The 18,297-nt window shown below is 42.8% G+C and overlaps 1 protein-coding gene across 1 annotated transcript in view; it reads right to left on the bottom strand.

The window, feature by feature from the left end:
* Positions 1 to 18,245, bottom strand: part of CEP95 (centrosomal protein 95) — a 55,329-nt gene extending 37,084 nt beyond the window's left edge. Inside the window, exons 1-5 of the mRNA XM_060252610.1 lie at positions 18,072 to 18,245; positions 16,138 to 16,266; positions 10,546 to 10,653; positions 7,883 to 8,020; positions 6,574 to 6,679 (exon numbers count right to left, since the gene is read on the bottom strand). Of these exons, the coding sequence (XP_060108593.1) occupies positions 6,574 to 6,679; positions 7,883 to 8,020; positions 10,546 to 10,653; positions 16,138 to 16,266; positions 18,072 to 18,225 (635 nt within the window). The 5' untranslated portion in view covers positions 18,226 to 18,245. The remainder of the gene's footprint in view (positions 1 to 6,573; positions 6,680 to 7,882; positions 8,021 to 10,545; positions 10,654 to 16,137; positions 16,267 to 18,071) is intronic.
* Between the last annotated feature and the right edge of the window lie 52 nt (positions 18,246 to 18,297).

Raw genomic sequence — 18,297 nt, 5'->3', positions numbered from 1 at the left:
TAGCGTCATAAAGTTTGAGCTCTGACTAGGCTTGCCAGTCCCCAAGGGGATGGGGGATCCCCTGGTTTTGCAGGCTCCTCGCCACCACCAGCCAGCTTGCCAGTGGGGGAAAGCCCCACCCCAACAGCCACAATGTGCCTTTAGATCTCAGGCAGGGTTAGAAGCTTCCAAACTGCTTCCGTTTTGGAAGGGGTGTGAGTGCCTTTAAATCTCAGACTGAAACTGCAGGGGTGCAGGGCGAGGAGGCAGAGTCACATGTTTGAGAGAGGAAGTCAGAGAGCCCAGACTCTCTATTCATTTTGCATTCCTTTCAGAAGCTGTTTGGGATAGTAGAGAGATAGCAAAAAGGGAGAGGGGAATAGTAAATAGTTACCTAGAACCTTATTATAGGATAGAAGATAACTCTACCCCTAGACCTCTCTCTCCTTAAATTGGTTGAAATAAAGCAGATTTTGCATTCAGCAAAATTCACTCCAGTGAGTGAATCTATCTATGCCATTGCCTCAGGGAGATCACAAAAGTGTTGGCATGCAAACTGTTTATTTTGGCTACTTTGTGGGTGCATGTGTGTGTGTGCTCACTTTCATTTAGCAGCTGTTGGGGAACAAAAAAGGTAAAAGAGAAGAGGAGATAAAGTCTGTATTCAGGGGAGTTGCGCTGCTGTATTTTTATTTATTTATTTGGAATGGGAAAGTCTCCCGGTTTCACCCCCAAACTCCCCAGATATTTTCTGAGTTGCACATGGCACCACTAGTTCTGACTGACATAAGCAAACTGAAAGATCATTCAGAACATAAAAGTTATTCACAGCTGAAAAGTTAAAATCTTTCAAGCTGAGGCTGATACATTTCTTCAAGTCTGCTCCTGACTTCAGTATCCAATCACCTGTACATTTAAGGAGCATCAATGCCATTAATTCAATACCACAGACTTTATACTGCAATATCTCTTTATTTACATTTTTTTTAAAGTACAAGTGGAAATCTGCAAGGACTTGAGGTAAGCATCTAATTTCCACCTCCCCTACTATTTCCTCCTTCCCCTTTCCAGAAAGCCCACATTAGTCTCCCCTTTTCTTGGTCTCCTTCTAGGGGTGCCAACCTCCAGGTGGGACCTGGAGATCTCATGGAATCACAACAGATATCCTAGCTAGAGATCAATTCCAACCTAGGGTTGCCAGCTCCAGGTTGGGAAATTCCTGGAGATTTTGGGGTGGAGCCTCAGAGTGGTGGAGATTTGGGGAGGGAAGTTACCTCAACAGGGTTATAATGCCATAGAGTCCACTGCCCAAAGCAGCCCATTTTCTCTAGGGTATTAGCCCTCCTACGTACCCCTGCAAAGGGCACACTGGGAAAAAGAAATCTCTCATCATCTTTCACCCCCAATGTTTTCACAGTACAAATGCCAGCCTTGTTTGGCTCAGGAATGAGCCAGCATGACGTCTGGAAGTGTACAATATAAAGAAAGATGGAGTAGGACCGAACAAAATTGTTCCTGGCAGCAAGCACAAGTCTGACTTGCTATTTTGGAAGGTGGTTGTAGGACACCTGTCATGCTAATAATTTCCCCCCATCTAAAACAAAAGAGGTATTCTTCTGTATTGTGGAGCCCAAAGGAAAAGAAAAGATTTCTTCTTATCACAAACCCCAACACCCTTCCATCCTAATCCAATCACCCTAATTGATGGGCCGTTCCCACAGCCCATAGCCTTTTCTTTTCATCAATCTAGGATCATCAGCAAAGCTTCCTGGATAAATTACATCAAGAGACATCTACAGTTCCTGTTTACACCCAGAAATCCATCCTCTCACAAAGATGCAATTATGGCAGCCTCTTTGTCTTTTCCTGGGAGCCCCATTCAGCATTCCCCAGCAAATTGTTTTACTCCCAGTTAATCTCATCAGTACATTGTTTCAGTGGGCAGGTACATCAACATACCCACCCTGTAACATTTTAGCTTATATCTAGACTAGCACTTCCCTCTGCGGGTGTGTCTTGTCTTGCTAGAGACTTGCACCCCCAAACTGTGTTTGAGTCACTTTCCATATTCACATCCTCTGCTTCATGAACTCCTGGGCTTCTGAATGGTGGTAACCATATTCCCCCCAAATCCCTGCTACATCTCTTTCACCCCTGAATTTTCTGTTGAGTTTGTGTGTTTCTGTGTGCATTATTTAAATTACTTTCTATTAATAACCTCCCTTTGTTAAGCAATACTCTGGTTAATTCTGAGAATTCTCTAAAGGAACAATCCTGGTATACAATTGGTGTAAATGATCCCATTACCATCTCTTGCTAGCCAAGGTCTCCTCAAGAGCTAACAAACTCCCAAAATATTAGGAGACCCCCAGTTCCAGTAACACAGGGAACTGATTTCTGGACATCAGTTGTAATTCCAAGTGAGCTCCAGCTCCCACCTGGAGGTTGGCAACCCTAGTTCATAGGCATTTCAAACCCCCCCCAGTCCCTCCTCTCCACAAAACCCACCCTCCCCAGACTCCACCCCCCAAATCTCTAGGAATTGCCTAACCTGCAATAGCTACCCTATCTCCTGCCCACCTCTCCATTTTCATTCCATATCTCCTGTCCGCCTCTCCATTTCTCCTGCCTCATTCACCATTCACCAACCCACTATCTGTCTCCTAATTTCAGCTGTATTTATTTTTTTATTTCCTTCAATTATACCCCACCTTTCTTCACAATGGGGACCCAAGGCAGCGTACATTATTCCCCTCTCCTTTTTATCCACACAAAAGTGGGATAGGTCAGGCTGACAATATGTGATTGGTCTAAAATCACCCAATTCCACAGCAAGATGTGAATTCAACCTAGTTGAGTCATGCAAATCAGGTGGTATCATGTCATCCAATATTTGCTGCTGGGTCTTGGGTTGCCAACTAGAGATAGGCACAAACTGGGGAAATCAAAAGGGTTCCATTTAAATGACTTTCATAGGTGGCATGTGCACCCAGAAGTGAATGCACACAGGTGACTGTATGTGTGGGGTGGGTGGGGGTAATGCTAAAGTTTGGTTGGTACAACTGACCTTCAGTATTACCTCCGTCTCCTCCACCTCCCAATACAACCACCCATGTGCATTCATTTCTGGCCTACAAAAGCTGTTAAACAGAACCCTTTCAGTTTCCCAGTTCCCACCCATCTCTACAGTCAACCAGTCAGGAACAAGTCCCTCACAGTTACGGCTGTTGCTTTTACTGGTATTATTTTCTTTGCTTGCTAATGCTCCTTTATTATCATATTATAGCCACTGCATCTCTATGATGTACTGACTCCATATTGCAAGTATATTCACGAATATTAACCCCATTGATTTTTGTAGCCATTTGGTATTTTGTGCTCTGTGGGGCGTTCCAGGCCTGGAGGTAGCAAGAGAGCACAGGGAGACACCACTAATCTAGTCACCCCGGGTAATGTTGATAGGAACCAAGTGAACTGGGAAGAGTGTGTGCGATGTGACCTTGACTGGGAGAAACCCTGAGGCCTGGGAAAAGAACTTTTTATTAATTCAAAAGTCTTTTAGCAAGTGCAGGAAAAAGGCGAGCTGTTATGCTGTAACCTGTTAAGTGCCAAGGGTCTGTCAGTTCAATTCAGTCTGGTAAGACCTGATCTTGCAATGTACCATATTTTTCGGACGATTAGACGCACTGGACCATAAGACGCACCTTCGTCTACGTGCGCAAATGGCCATCTTCGGTGATGCGGGCGCCATTGCAGCCTTCGGGCCGCACAGCCGGAGCCAGGCACGCAGGCGCGGGAGAAGCATGCCGGCACCTACGAAGTGCTGGATTTGCGGTGAGGGCGATCTCACCGCTTGTCTCCCAGCCAGGCACGCAGGCGTGGGGGAAGCACACCTGGCTGGGAGACAAGCGGCGAGATCACTCCCTCCGCCCCCATCGCAAACCCAGCACTTCACAGGGAGCAATCTCGCCGCTTTCTCCCAGCCAGGCACGCAGGTGCGGGGGAAGCACGCCTGGCTGGGAGACAAGCGGCGAGATCGCTCCCTGTTAAGTGCTGGGTTGGCGATGGGGGCAGAGGGAGCGATCTCGCCGCTTGTCTCACGGGGGCTGCAGGCCCCTCCCCCCTCATCTTTTAGTTTTCGGACCATAAGACGCACGCACTTTTCCCCCCACTTTTTTTGGGAGGGAAGTGCGTCTTATGGTCTGAAAAATACGGTATGTCATTAGTGTATGCTTCAAGCCTCATCATTAAAAGCTTCTTTCAAGCCAACCTAAAGAGCCTTGTGATTGAACTTGGGCAAAGCCTTAACACACCTCCAGGTGGAGGACCAAGTGAGAAAACAGAGATAAGGTAGAAAGTAAAAACAAACAGCCACCCATGTCAACAAAGCCTCAACAGTAAACAAAGTTACACACACTATTATAGAAACCTGGAGATCTCCCACAATTACAACTGATCTTCAGACAACAGAGATCTATTGCCCTGTACAAAATGGTTGCTTTGAAGGGTATACTCTATGGCAGGGGTGTCAAACATGTGGCCCGGGGGCCAAAATAGGCTTTCCTCCCCCCCCAGAGGGCTCCTATCAGGCCTGCAAACAACTCACTGTAATCTGCTTCCTTCTCTCTCTCTTGCTTCCTGCTGCATCACAACTTGCTTTGCCAGGCTTACTCAACTGCACAGGAGCAACAGAGCAAAGCTCCTCCCTTGGGGAGGAAGTAGGGGAAGGAGAGCTAGCTTTGCCAGGCTCTCACAGTTGCACAGCAAAGCTACTGAAGTCTCTCTTCCTTCTGTTGGCTGAGGCTCAGCAAGCCAATAAGGTGGATCAGGCTGAGTGTCTGTGTCCTTTATAAAGTTTATCTCTCTCTGAACTGGCATTTCATTTTATGACTCACATGGCCTGGCCCAACAAGGTCAAGATCTGGCCCTCATAGCAAATGAGCTTGACACCCCTGCTCTATGGCATTATATCCAGCTGAGGCCTCTCCCCTTCCCAAACCCTGCCCTTCTCTAGGTTGCCAATCCCCAGGTGGGACAGGCACTAGAAGTTAAACAACTACTGTGATGGTAAAGAATATAATAACCAATTAAAAAAACTCATATTTTAATGGTAAATTTTAAAATGTTGACCATTAAAATATGAGAGTTTTTTAAATTGGTTATTATATTCTTTACCATCACAGTAGTTGTTTAACTTCTAGTGCCTGTCCCATTTACTGTGTTCTCCCCTTTTTCCTGTTACAAATCCCCAGGTGGGGGCAGGAGATCCCCCAGTTTGGAGGCCCTTCCCCTGCTTCAGGGTCATCAAAAAGCAAGGGGAGGGGAAATGTCTGCTGCGCACTCCATTATTCCCTATGGAGACCGATTCCCATAGGGTATAATGGAGAATTGAGCCACAGGTATCTGGGGCTCTGGGGGACTGTTTTTTTAGGTATAGGAAGCAAATTTGCAGCACAGCATCCCATGCCTCTCCTCAAAACACCCTCCACGTTTCAAAGGGATTGGACCAGGAGGTCCAATTCTGTGAGCCCCAAAAGAAGGTGCCCCTATCTTTTATTATTTCTAATGGAGGGAATGCATTTAAAAGGTGTGTGGTCCCTTTAAATGTGATGGCCAGAACTCCCTTTGGAGTTCAATTATGCTTGTCACAACCTTGCTCCTGGCTCCACCCCCAAAGTCCACAGATATTTCTTGAATTGGACTTGGCAACCCTACCCTCCTCAGACTCCACCACAAAATCTCCAGGAATTTCCAAGCCTGGAGCTGGCAACCTAGTCAGGCATGGCCCCAATGAGTCCTCCCTCAAAGGACAAAATAGGCCTGGAAAGGACCCTGCTCTGACCCCCTTCCTTTTTACTCACTGAAGCCCACCCTGGAATGCTGTGGTTGCCTAGCAATAGCCATTGAAGGAATTTGTTTTTAAATTATAAGATGTTTATTAAAAATTGAAGTAAAATACAACACTTAGTATACATTAGATTACATATACGTAGTAAATAATGAATAAAGACCATTACAAAATGATCATGAAGTTCATGTCGAATCAAAGATTGTCACTACAGGCTGTTAATTTTGAGTATCATTCAAATAATTAAAAGGAAAAGGAAATTGAGTTCAATCCTGTTATAAAGTTCTGCCAACTACCTAATGGCTTCTTTTATGATTTAGGGGCCTTAAAACCCCCCCCCCCTCCATGTATTGTTTTTTAACATTTCAGATTTTTCTGCAAACTTGAGATGTTTTTAGGTTTGTAGAAAGAGCTGTCTTGCCCGATGACAGCTTCAATCACCAGATTTATCCTCAGATTTGGCTGACATGACTATTAGAATATAAAATGATATTCCAACCACTTATTTGTATGAAATGCAGTTGTATCCAGTTTTGTGATAATTACTGTGGTTTGATTTTTGCAAAAATTAACTTTTCAGCTGTGAAGTTTCAGAACATCTAAACTTTGTATGATTTTGACTACATGTGTGGAAACTGTTTACTTAGAAAGGTTACAGTCAAGCACATCTGTTCAGCTTGATCCTAACCATATTTAAAAGAAATAAGTTCAAGGGAACTTATTATCTAATGAAGTTACAACCTTACCCCATCACAGATGGTAGCTCTGGGGAAGAAAAGGGCACATCATGGCCTTTTATTTCTTCCAGAACAACACTTTGCACATCATCTTCAGCCATCTGGTTAACAGCACCTGTTTACAAATAGCTATTATTGAGTTATGCAAACCTCTGCCTGCCACTAAGACAGAAATTAAGTATCACCTTTGGTCCATACATGTGCACTGGCATACCTACCAGCATATGACTAATACCTGTACAATGTTCGTTTCATGTTGTACTGGAACAGTGGCTTATATATTCCATGATCCATTTACATAAGTAAGGAGTTATTAAGTAAAATTCAGGATCATCACCTTCAGCTTTTACACAACAAGTCAAACCACCTTTAAACCCGGCTGTTGGTTAATATTTTTAATATTGCTTGTTCATAAAAAATAATGTATATTTTAAGGAAATAATTTCTGCTACAAGATCTATTTAAAAGGAGCATCAGATTAATGTTGTAAGCTCCCAGTTAGAACTAGCATTATGAAAAGGAGACCAAATCAAAAACTGGATACACTGTATTCAGTTACCCACAAACTGTTCTAGGGGCTGTAAAGAATTCTCTTCTCAAAGCCCTAATTGAAGACAGAACTATGCATTGCAAAGAACAGACTGTCAAACTCCATCCCCTCTGACTTCACAAATATTAAATTCAATTTCCCCAAGTTGAAATCAATGTTCCCTCTAAGCTGCAGAGTCTTGTGAGCAAAAATTTTACTTGAGAGCTACTGGCAGTATAGTTGTGAGCTACTGCATTAATTAATGTGCTCTGGGGTCATCTTTCCTGAGCTAGGACAAAAATGTGTGAGCTGGAGGCGAAAAATCTGTGAGTTAGCTCACGCTAACTCAGCTTAAAGGGAACACTGGTTGTGATGTCATGATGTGTGTTTCTTTACATCACATAACTGGGGAAATTAATATTGTGACATTGCAATACAGAATAAATGGAGTAAGGAAGAAACTGAACAGGGCTGCTCTTTGTACCATACAATTTTACTTTCTCCTTCCAACTGTATTTTGGAAATAAGATAAACTCTCACCATTTGTGATGCCATGGATGACTGGGACTTAATGAGTGGTTTAATGTACTTTTCCTTTTAGCAATAGTTCTCACCACCTCCAACCCCTAGGTGCAGAAAGATGCACATTCTTTTAAAATAAATAAAAACAGAACACTGCCTTGGACCCAATGACTTCATTCCATTAAGTGTCAAGTCCTTCTGTCCAAAAAGAAGGAAAGTCCGAAGGGAGTCATTAAATCCAACACATTATATGCCTACAGGACATACCATTTGCTGTATTTTTCTGCTCTGTGCCATCCTCAGAAGCAGTCTCACCGATTTCTTCTGTAAGGTACTCAAACAAGCCATCAAATATTTCCAGGAGATTTCTAATGGACTCCCTATCTCCTTTCACAATGTTCTCACCTTAATAGAAAGCTTTGTTAATATCTTGGCAAAGAAGTAAAAAAACATAGTGACCTGCTGGGCTGGAACAGGTGGTACAATCACACACCTAAAGTGATACAATTAATCCTGTTTAAATTAACATCCCCGATTGATACAATAGCTTAGCAAAGGGAATACAATGAAGACAAATCTCAAGCAGTTTTACTCCAAAACCTCCAGGTCACTTTTTGAATATGGAGGCTCTTGGAAAGCATGATAAGCCTACATTTACATCTCTGAAAAACTGAATCAACAGCTGACTATCAAACACACTGAGTTAAAAGGTTCTCTGTAAAGAAGAATAAAGGGGAAAGTGTCTTTTATGTCATTCATTATAAATCTGGTACTATAGATGGTATACAACCTTGATACAGATACCATAGTTTCTGGCTCCAGCAGATTCCACTCTAATATATAGAGCATCATCCACTGCACCCCACCTGAGTGATCTCGTATACATTTATTTTATGCTTTTTAACTATCTGAGTTCTGCAATTGGCTCAGTTCTTGAATAATAAATGTTTTCTCCATATAAACAATGACATTTTCTTTTTGTGACGGTAAGGTATGGGTTAACCAAAGAAAACTGAAGACGCACAGAGCCTGTGTCAGGTGACCTGAGGGTGGGGGCCAGAGTGCTCAGAACTCTCAGAATGTGAGATTGTCAGCGAACGGCTGAGGGAGTCAGTTACTGCCTGACAGAGCCGGGGAGAGTTAGTTGCCTATCAGAGTCAGAGAGAGTTGGTCTTTGAGAGAGCTGAGACAGTGGCTGAGGAGAGAAGAAATGCTGACTGCTAGCTCTATAAAAACAGCCAAGGGGCTGTGTGGGTAACAAAGGAGAGTCACTGTGAAGACCTGAGCAGTCACAGACACTTATTTACATCTCTTAAGAGCTAGAGAGGTGGTTGAGGGAATATATGTGGGTCTACGAGTCTGAAGGGCTGGGAGTAGAGGCTCCAGTCGACTTGAGAGACTTGGCACATTACACCCAAGAGGCCAGCCTCTGCTAGTGTTGGAGAGTGTTTATATAGGAACTGTGAACCTGAGAGACCTAAGAAGAAAAATATATTAGAAAGCCTGAAACAACTGAGCAACTTGTTAACTGTATGAGATTCTTTGTAGCCCATGTAAATATCTCCCATATCCCCAGTTTAAATCTTTGTGTTTAAATAAATATCTGTGGTTTACATTAAAGTTCTCTGGAGCCTATATTTTTGGGAAAAACTAACAAAACTGCTGTGGTCCCTTACGAAGTGAATTATATATACATCTGAAAGCAAAACCAAAACAAATACCCCGAAGAGACTAATATAGAGAGAAATCCAAATCATATCCACCCCTTGAGTTATATAGTCCTGAGGAAAAAGCTTTACAGGAAGAACTGAGGAGAAAGAGGGGCTGGGGAAGCCGTAAACAGCACATAGAAGCGATCCAGTAAGACCGTGAGGCGGGTGCTGTTAGACTTTTCATCTTAAGAAAATGAATTGTTCACCCCAGAAAGTAGCAGCCCTTGCTTTGGGAACATTCTGGGTCTTTAGTCATCTCTAAACCAGATAAGAACTTGTGTGCAAAAAGCTGTACATACTGCAATGAGCCAAATATCTAGATTCTTTGTTTCTTTTTGCTTTTGGAGTGGGTAGGATAGGGAAAAATTAGGAGAGTTATGCAATACAAGAGAAGGAACAGAAGTGAAGCAGAAGGGAGGGCAATGAATATTGTGATATCTTAAAAACTAAATAATTGTTGTACAAGATATTGTACACCAGAATCAATGTTACCCTTAGTTGGCAGATACACACACATACACACACAGGGAGGAAAAGGGGGAGTTATTACAAGGTCTCTATTCAAGTGCAAATAAAACTGAAATGCAGTCAAAAGAATGAGAGATACTATCATTGCAACTGATGACGAATTCATGTTTGTCTACCATTCATCTTGTCTCATTGCTTGAGAACAAATCACTGCACTCTCTGTTAGTGGTCATCAAAAAGCTTTGATTGTTTACTAAGGTAAAAGTGGCATCCCAAAATACCACTACATTACATGTGCAGTTGAGTTGCCAGGTCAGTATTTCCAACATTATTTTACATAATTGGCTTTCTTTGAAACTGGCAGCTTAGCTTTCAAAGCTGAGGTTTTAAATCCCATAGAGTAGTTCAAAGTTCCAAAATAACTCCAGCAAAAATTCTTTATGGATTGTAGTGGGGCCACTTGGGGATAAACATTTTGCTGCCTGAACCTTCACCTGCTTTTTCTGATGTTCAACAGGTCTTGCTCCCAAGAATAAGAACAAAGGCTTAAAAACTGTCGCATAAGCTTTCTGTATGCAGAAGATTCAAAATTATATCAATACATAACGAAACGAAATCTTGCTGGCTTCAGCCATACAAATTCACACAAAGTTCCATTTACTCTAAGCAGCAAGAGGTGCAAAGCTGCGCCTCAAGAATATTTTGTCCATTAACCAACAAGGTATTGAATGTTAAATTCCGGGTACCCACCAGTTATATGTGACAGGCTGATCTGCAAGTAGTCCAGTGCCAAAGAATCTATGACTGCCTGCACATTGTGAGCATCATCTTCTTGGCATCTAGGTTCAGCTATTAAATCTATAAAATAATATAATTCCATCATACTAGCTTTACACAGGACAGTACATAGCCTAAGCCCAAGAAAATATCAAGTTCAGAACAAGTCCACAAATGTCTTTGCACATAAAGCAGCTTGGATAGGCATAAACAGCAGTGGATTGATACATGAGAACACTGAACTATTACTTCAGACAACATATACAAATGTAAACTCAATTTAGTATCAAGCTATGCAAGACTCCATGGCACAGAGTGGTAAAGCTGCAGTAGTGCAGTTGAAGCTCTCTGCTTACTACCTGAGTTCAATCCTGGCAGAAGCTGGGTTTAGGTAGCCGGCTCAAGGTTCACTCAGCCTTCCATCCTTCCAAGGTCGGTAAAATGAGTACCCAGCTTGCTGGAGAGAAAGTGTAGATGACTGTGGAAGGCAATGGCAAACCACCCTGTAAAAAGTCTGCCATGAAAACGTCATGATGCAACGTCACTCCAGGGTCGAAAATGACTGATGCTTTCACAGGGGACTTACCTTTACCTTTTTTTTTAATGCAAGACTCCTCCTTGTGATTTGAGGCTTGAGGGCCTCCTTTGGATACTACGACTAGTGAAAGACTGACCTATTCTACAAAAAAGGGGTTAGATGTTAAATGTGCCTTTTACACTCCCAAGATAAATCTTTCATTTGTGGAAAGATTCCTTCTGATTTCTCTTACACTAACAAGAGACACAATGCATAAACAGAAGATTCTTCTGTGGATAGAAAGGCACTCTTGGATCAAACACAAGACCTTTCCAGTGGATGCTCTCACCTATGATTTCTCTCCCAAGATCAGTTCTATTAGCCATTTTGGAAGAGCAATAAAATTATTTTTTCATCAGATATTTCAGGGGTGGCCAACGGTAGCTCTCCAGATGTTTTTGCCTACAACTCCCATTAGCTCCAGACAGCATGGCCAATGGCTGGGGCTGATGGGAGTTGTAGACAAAAAACATCTGGAGAGCTACCGTTGGCCACCCCTGAGATATTTGATGAAGCCAACTGACTTTGATTGATGAATAATTTAGGTTCTTGGGCGGAGGTTTTTTTAAGTCAAAATTGAACTTTTTATTGGATTTTAAATTAACTGCTTTGTGAAAAAGCAGGCTACAAATCTAACAATAAATCTATTGCACCAGCTGTCCTGCAAACAGAAGACATTGGGTTTGATCTAAGTTTCCATAAATTGAGTGAGTTTCTGAAAGTTGTACTATTGTTTTTTGCTTCATGTTACTTCCTTCTCTCAGCAAACCAAAGATCAGGAGACACCCCAAAACATGCCACATATGTAAGCAGCTGCAGCAACTAGCTGAAACGCCTCCTCCATACACATTTTTATGCAAGTGGAGCCTGGATCCAACCCATTTTTCAGGATTTCCTGTCAAAACCATCTATCTTTGAAAAGACAGTTCTTACAATTAGACTAAAGTATGCAATGAAATACTACCCACCTAAACATTCCAGAGGAGTAGTTGTGTCAAGTCTGTTACAGCAAAAACAAGCAAGAGTTGTAACCATCTCTTAAAGACCAACACAATTTTATTCTAGAATACATCTTCACATCTGGGGAAGTGGGTGCTAATCCACAAAAGTTTATGTTGGAATAAACAACTGTTAGTCTTTAAGGTGCCACAAGACTCCTATTGATTGCTTGATGAATCCCAGTGATTACTCTTATGCAGCTTTGGCATTTGTGATAACAGCAATATTGGAAATCCATGAAGACCTACTTGACTCTGAAATTCTATAAAGTCTTTACAAAAATTATAATTTATAGGATTATTTTAGTTCTCCCTTGTTTCCTGAAGAACATTATATTATTTCCATACATTATGGATCCCTTAGAAAAAGTGATCCATCTATTGTTTTTGATAAACATGCTGTAACCGAGTTCATAGGGCAAGTTATAAATAAGTCCAAACTCTTTCTATTATCCCACACTCTTCCTTTACCTCCTTTTTCAGTGATAACAGAAGAACTAAATAATACCACAGGGGTTTATTAAGTTGATGTAAATTTCACCAAAACATGAAAATTGATCTGCAAGTATAGACAGTGCTCACTTTTAAATGTAAGGGAGGTTTGTGCTGTGTCACCCCATCTGTTGGGTAAGTTAACAGGTATGTTGATTCTCATGCAAAATGGCATCCTTCCGATTTCTTAGTTGCAGTCCCCCTAATGGTTAAAGATGGAGCCAAGGAGTAGAAAATAATAATAATATTTAATTTGTATCCCACCCTCCCCGCCGAAGCAGGCTCAGGGCGGCTCACAACACAGGCACTTGAACAATATCTATTTCTTCATCATCAGCCTTAAAGTTGAGTAATCCCCTAGTTGTCCGCAGTTGTAGTCGTCATTATTACATTATTTGTTTTAGATGTCCACAGTAATCATAAAACTTTGTAGGTTAGAGCAAATAGGCATTAAAGGTTTTGGCAGGAACACTCCCTCCTTATGCTCATTATGCCACTACCTACTGTTTGCTGGCAACAGGACAGTGTTTAAATTCAGCATTCACAATGAAATAGTCACAAGACTAAACCCAATAACACTGACTAACAGTGTAATCTGCGAGGAGGGAGTTCCCTGCCATGCAGACTTAGAGCAAGGGGCGAGGCACTTGAGTGGTGGATGATGCAGAGAGGGCACTTAGTACTACAGGGCAAGCATTTTGACATGCAAGGAGGAGAGAAAGGTCTATATTCTGTGGCTAACTTCTCCCATTTCAGAATCCCAACAAATATGGTGGCTCAATGTACATTGGCACTCATGCAGGGACAGGCAAGCATGGGAAAGCACCCTAAACTTGCTTGATATGGAGCAGAGCCACAGTGTGTGGTTTGTGTGTGTGTATATATATATATATACACACACACATATATATAGGCGACGGGCAGCACAAACCATGGCCCCTCATTGCCACAGCCTCTACATGCCATGGGAAAACCTCCCCAAGAAGTTTTCTGTGAGATGGTAAGTCCCTTGCCTGGTTCCCAACCTTGGCAGGGCACAGGATGAGTCTGGGGGGAACAGGTCTGGCAGCTGCTCTGTTTCTGTGGTGATCCAGCTCAGCAAATAATTCCCTTGCTAAAACACAGCCTTGGGCTGCAGCTGCATCAGCTGATGAATCCAGGAGCACTTCAACCCAGGACAGGTGAGTGTGAGTTGGCTGGTTCTATCATGTGCCTCCCGGGGGGTGGGGGGATTTGTGGCAACCTCACCCTGGGGCTGCCTTTGCCAACCCTGTCAGGACAGAACATCTGTGACTGAGGCTGGCAATGGAACTCCTGAACAGTTATCATAGATCTGTTTCACTGTCTTGCAGGTGGAGATTCAACAGAGGCTTAGAGGTGTGGTAAGTCTGTTCCCCACATGTACCATGGGATCTAGGGAGCTGGCTTTAGGACAGATGCATTCCCTTAGCCTGACCGACCTCCCAGGGTTGCCATGCGCATGGGACGGAGGAGAGGGGAAAGATGCAACGGGCATGGGGGAGTCACTAATGGAATGAATGCATGGCTGAGGCTCCTCACTCTGTGTCTGCTCCAGGACAGGGTTCCCCTTGCACCCAGGGGGCAGGACCTCTGAGCACATAGAAGGGGGTGGCATTGATTCACAAGGATTCTCTGAGTCAGTGTTGGGGGAGCCAAGGTAGGGGGCGGACTCAAAGTATTCACCAGGAGCTTACCCATGGAACATGCTGTCATACAGGGAAAGCAGATTACTTTGACCATGTGCCTGTCATTGACCTGGATCTCGGTCAGGGGGCGCGGTGAGAGAGGTGATTGGGCTCTCCAGAGCTGCATCTCTCTGCCCCCAACTGTCATGTGCAATGGCACCTTCACCAGGACTGGCCAATCCCATTGATCCAAAGTGCCCCGCCCCTCCTGCTACCCCTGCCTTGACAGTACACCAGGAGGCCACACTACAGCAGCTATGCTTTCTCCCCTCCTCCACCTCAGCGTAACTTAGCCTTTAGGCAGTTGGCTAGCGGCACCTGAGTTCTGTGGTGGCTGGGCACCCAAAGGTAGATGTAACTCAGGATTGCTCTGCCCATTAACTAAGAGGGTCCAGTGCTAAGTTGATAGTCACCTGAGATCAGCCATTCTTAATATTTAATCCACTATTGCCCATCAAGTATATAACTGAATGACTCCAAGAACCAAATAATAATTTTTAGGATATAAAAACATGACTCCAAACAAGCCGGTTTTATTTATACATGTGTATTTATGATAAATGTATAGGATGCCTACATCGTAGGCCCACAGTCTCATTGGTTATCAGTCAACTCCTTCCTACTAGTAGCTTTGATTCCTTTTTGCTATGGCCCTCTTTGTTAACAGCCTAAGGGAGAAATACAGAATCTGAGATTTTGTCTTCTAGACAGGCTGAACAGTATAAAACATCCTTCCTCTGCTGGCTATTAGACACCACTGCTAGTGAGGAGAAAGGCTGTCTAAAAACTTAAATGCTTTCAATTTCCTTCCAAAAGTTCTGAATGGCCGCAAGATTTGTAGATTTGCCCCTTGGGGACCAGATGAAGATGTGCCCTGGGCTTCTGTTCCTCCAGTTACAGGAACATTACAGTGTATGTTAAGCAGTCTTTTTGCATTTGTTTGTATGCTGCTCTGAATCCCTAGATGGAAAAGTGAAACATAAACACCTTAAAAATGTAATAGGTCTCAGTTAAGAATTACTGTTCTTGAGAGTGTCTTTGTTAATTCTAAATATCCATAGTGTCTCTGTTAATTCTAAATATCCATAGTCACATATTACCTCAGAGTTTAAAACTTATTTTTAAGTTCTGAGAATATCCTTTGTATTTAGCTCTTCTCAAAGAACTGGGCTTTTAAAATGCAAAAAAACCCTTAGGATGTTATAAAAAGTCTTTGGACTTAGAGTTATGCTGCTCATTTATGCCCAACTGCAGTCCTATACAGTTGCTATACAAAAAGGAGTCTTATTAGACCATCAAAATAAACAGGTATATAATAGAACAAGCCTTCATAGACAAAAAAGGTAGTCCCCTGTGCAAGCACCATTCATTTCCAACTCTGGGGTGACGTCGCATCATGACATTTTCACGGCAGACTTTTTACAGGGTGGTTTGCCATTGCCTTCCCCAGTCACCTACACTTTCCCTCCAGCAAGCTGGGTACTCATTTTACCGACCTTGGAAGAATTGAAGGCTGAGTGAACCTTGAGCCAGCTACCTGAACCCAGCTTCCGTCGGGATCGACCTCAGGTTGCAAGCAGAGAGCTTCGACTGCAGTACTGCAGCTTTACCACTTTGCACCTTGGGGCTGCTTTTTTCACAGACTACAGACCACTAAAATTATGTCACAATAACTGTTAGCCTATTAATGTGCTACAAGACACAGTCTCTGCAATATATTGTACAAGTACATATACATATTTTTTAAAATTCCCTAGACAACTAAGGCATTGCAGCATGCAAGCAGTCTTACCTGGAACTTTCTCTCCCAGCACTGACTCATAAAGAGAAATAAACACTTTAGCTCTGCAGTCAAGGAGATCAGTAACATGCAGGTCTATGTTACATTTTGCCAGAAGATTGTTTGCCACGTTGACCCATTCTGTCAAAATAAAAAGTTGAAGTGTTGAGACTTCCCAGAGAAGTATAGAATCTTTTTGCACATAAAAGAATGCAGTACCCCCCTTCAAGGGCTTTTAAATCTATAGATATAGCAACAGAAATCTGTTTTGTTTCCTAGACAAATGAACTAAGAGTCCAACATTGCCACTTCTCAAGGATTACAGTTATTTCTCTGTATTGCAGCAGTCAAATAAATTGGCAGGCTTATTTCCTCAAAATTAAGCCAGCATCCCTTGATGCACCGATGTGGTCCCTGTTATTCTTGGAAATAATAGCATTTAGGGGCCAACATAAAAATCTTGAGGGTAGGGTAGCAGCTGTGGTTGGCACTTTGTGCTCCACCAGGGCTTTTGGGTGGACCTGAGCTCGGGGGAAGGGGGGCGGGAGGTGCTCAGTCTTTACTGTTTTATGGGTTCCTTTGTTTTACACCGTGATTTTTGACAGCATAATTTCCCACTAGTTTGGAGGGATATTCTAAGCTGGGGCAAGTTAGGGAGCCAACCAAATCTTCCCATGTTCCTGGGTCCGTCCCTTTCCTCACTAGTGCCTGTGTTGCTCTGAAGCATTGCCATACTGGTGCCTAACTGGGAAACAGTGCCACTGAAATTATATTTAATATCATATTAATCAGAGGGACATGATTCAGTATTAATAACTTCTGGGGGTTTTGCCCCCAGGCCACATGTTTGACACTCCTACCATATTCCATTGCTTTGGCAAAATTGGGCAATCCACCTCCTTATTTGGTGCAGTGCTTAAGTGTACAGATTCTACTCAGAGAACTGGGTTTAATTCCCCGCTCCTCCACATGTAGCTGCTGGGTGACAATACTGAAATACAGATTGTAAATGACCTTCATTCTGACACTGTGTTCAAGAGGCGTCATTTTCAGTTTTTAATTAGCCAAACGGTGGAAATTGCAAAAAAAGAAAAGAAAAAAGACAAATATTGAAGGTTTCATTTTCTGCATTGACTCAATTGGAGCAAAAGGGATTGACTCTAAGACAGTGCTGCAGGGCCATATTTAGATACCAGCAGATGTTGTAACTGTAAATATTACCATTCAACAGAAATTTACAATAATATCTAGACCTCAGCTGAGAAAATAACAAAAACTCATCATAGTCTACCAATTGGTCCAATATAAAAATCCCCCTATCTGTCCAACCCTTCCATAAAAAATATTTTTCCCAATTTTCAGATCTGGATTGGCCCATGTCAATTTAGCATGTGAAAATGGATCAAACTGATATTGCCATGGCATTACACACCAATGTTCTCTAGCTGCAGAAATTACAGGAGGAATGGGATCTACTCTAATGCATTTCATTTAAAGAGGAACATCAGCTAAGTCTGCAAAAGAGCCCAAGCTGGGCAGTCCAACTGTTTTCGGGCTTTAAAGTCCTGTTTACTTTGGAGATTAAGAATTCAAGAAAAGAAAGATCTGAGACTTCACTAAAATGCAAAGCAGAACAATTAGTATGCGACACAAGAAAGTAAACGAACAACAATGGGCTTTTATGTATAATAGAGCTGGCCACTGAATCGGAAACATACTTTTCGGTGGGAGAGAAATGGAAAAATTCAACACTGCACTAAAACTGTTAAGGAAACGGAAGGTTTTATGACATATATTACGACAGAGATTCATCCCCCACATGGGCACTAGGAATTGCGGAAGCGGCAAAATGGAACATAAACAAAAACCGGAGACCCTTGGCTAGCTAAACTCAAAAAGGAGGGGGACGACCCAAATCTCACCCACCACGAGATACCCCCACCCACCTCTTTCTTCTGGACTGCCCATATCGTCACGGGAGTGGAGGCGACTTCTTTCTGCAGCCGGCGCTGACGACTCCAGCCACCTAATTTTACAACCCCTTAAACGGAGCCCCGGGAGATTTAACCTTAACCGATCCACGGCCTTGTGCGTTTTCATTGGCTAGCCAGAGGCGGAAACGGCAGGATTTCCTCTCACACGGTGAGAGAGCCTGTCTTCTTTCCCTCCCCT

The sequence above is a fragment of the Heteronotia binoei genome, chromosome 13 (assembly GCF_032191835.1).
Source record: "Heteronotia binoei isolate CCM8104 ecotype False Entrance Well chromosome 13, APGP_CSIRO_Hbin_v1, whole genome shotgun sequence".
Lineage (NCBI taxonomy): Eukaryota > Metazoa > Chordata > Lepidosauria > Squamata > Gekkonidae > Heteronotia > Heteronotia binoei.
Note: the sequence above shows the minus strand (reverse complement) of the source record. Positions and strands in the feature narration are given on the sequence as shown.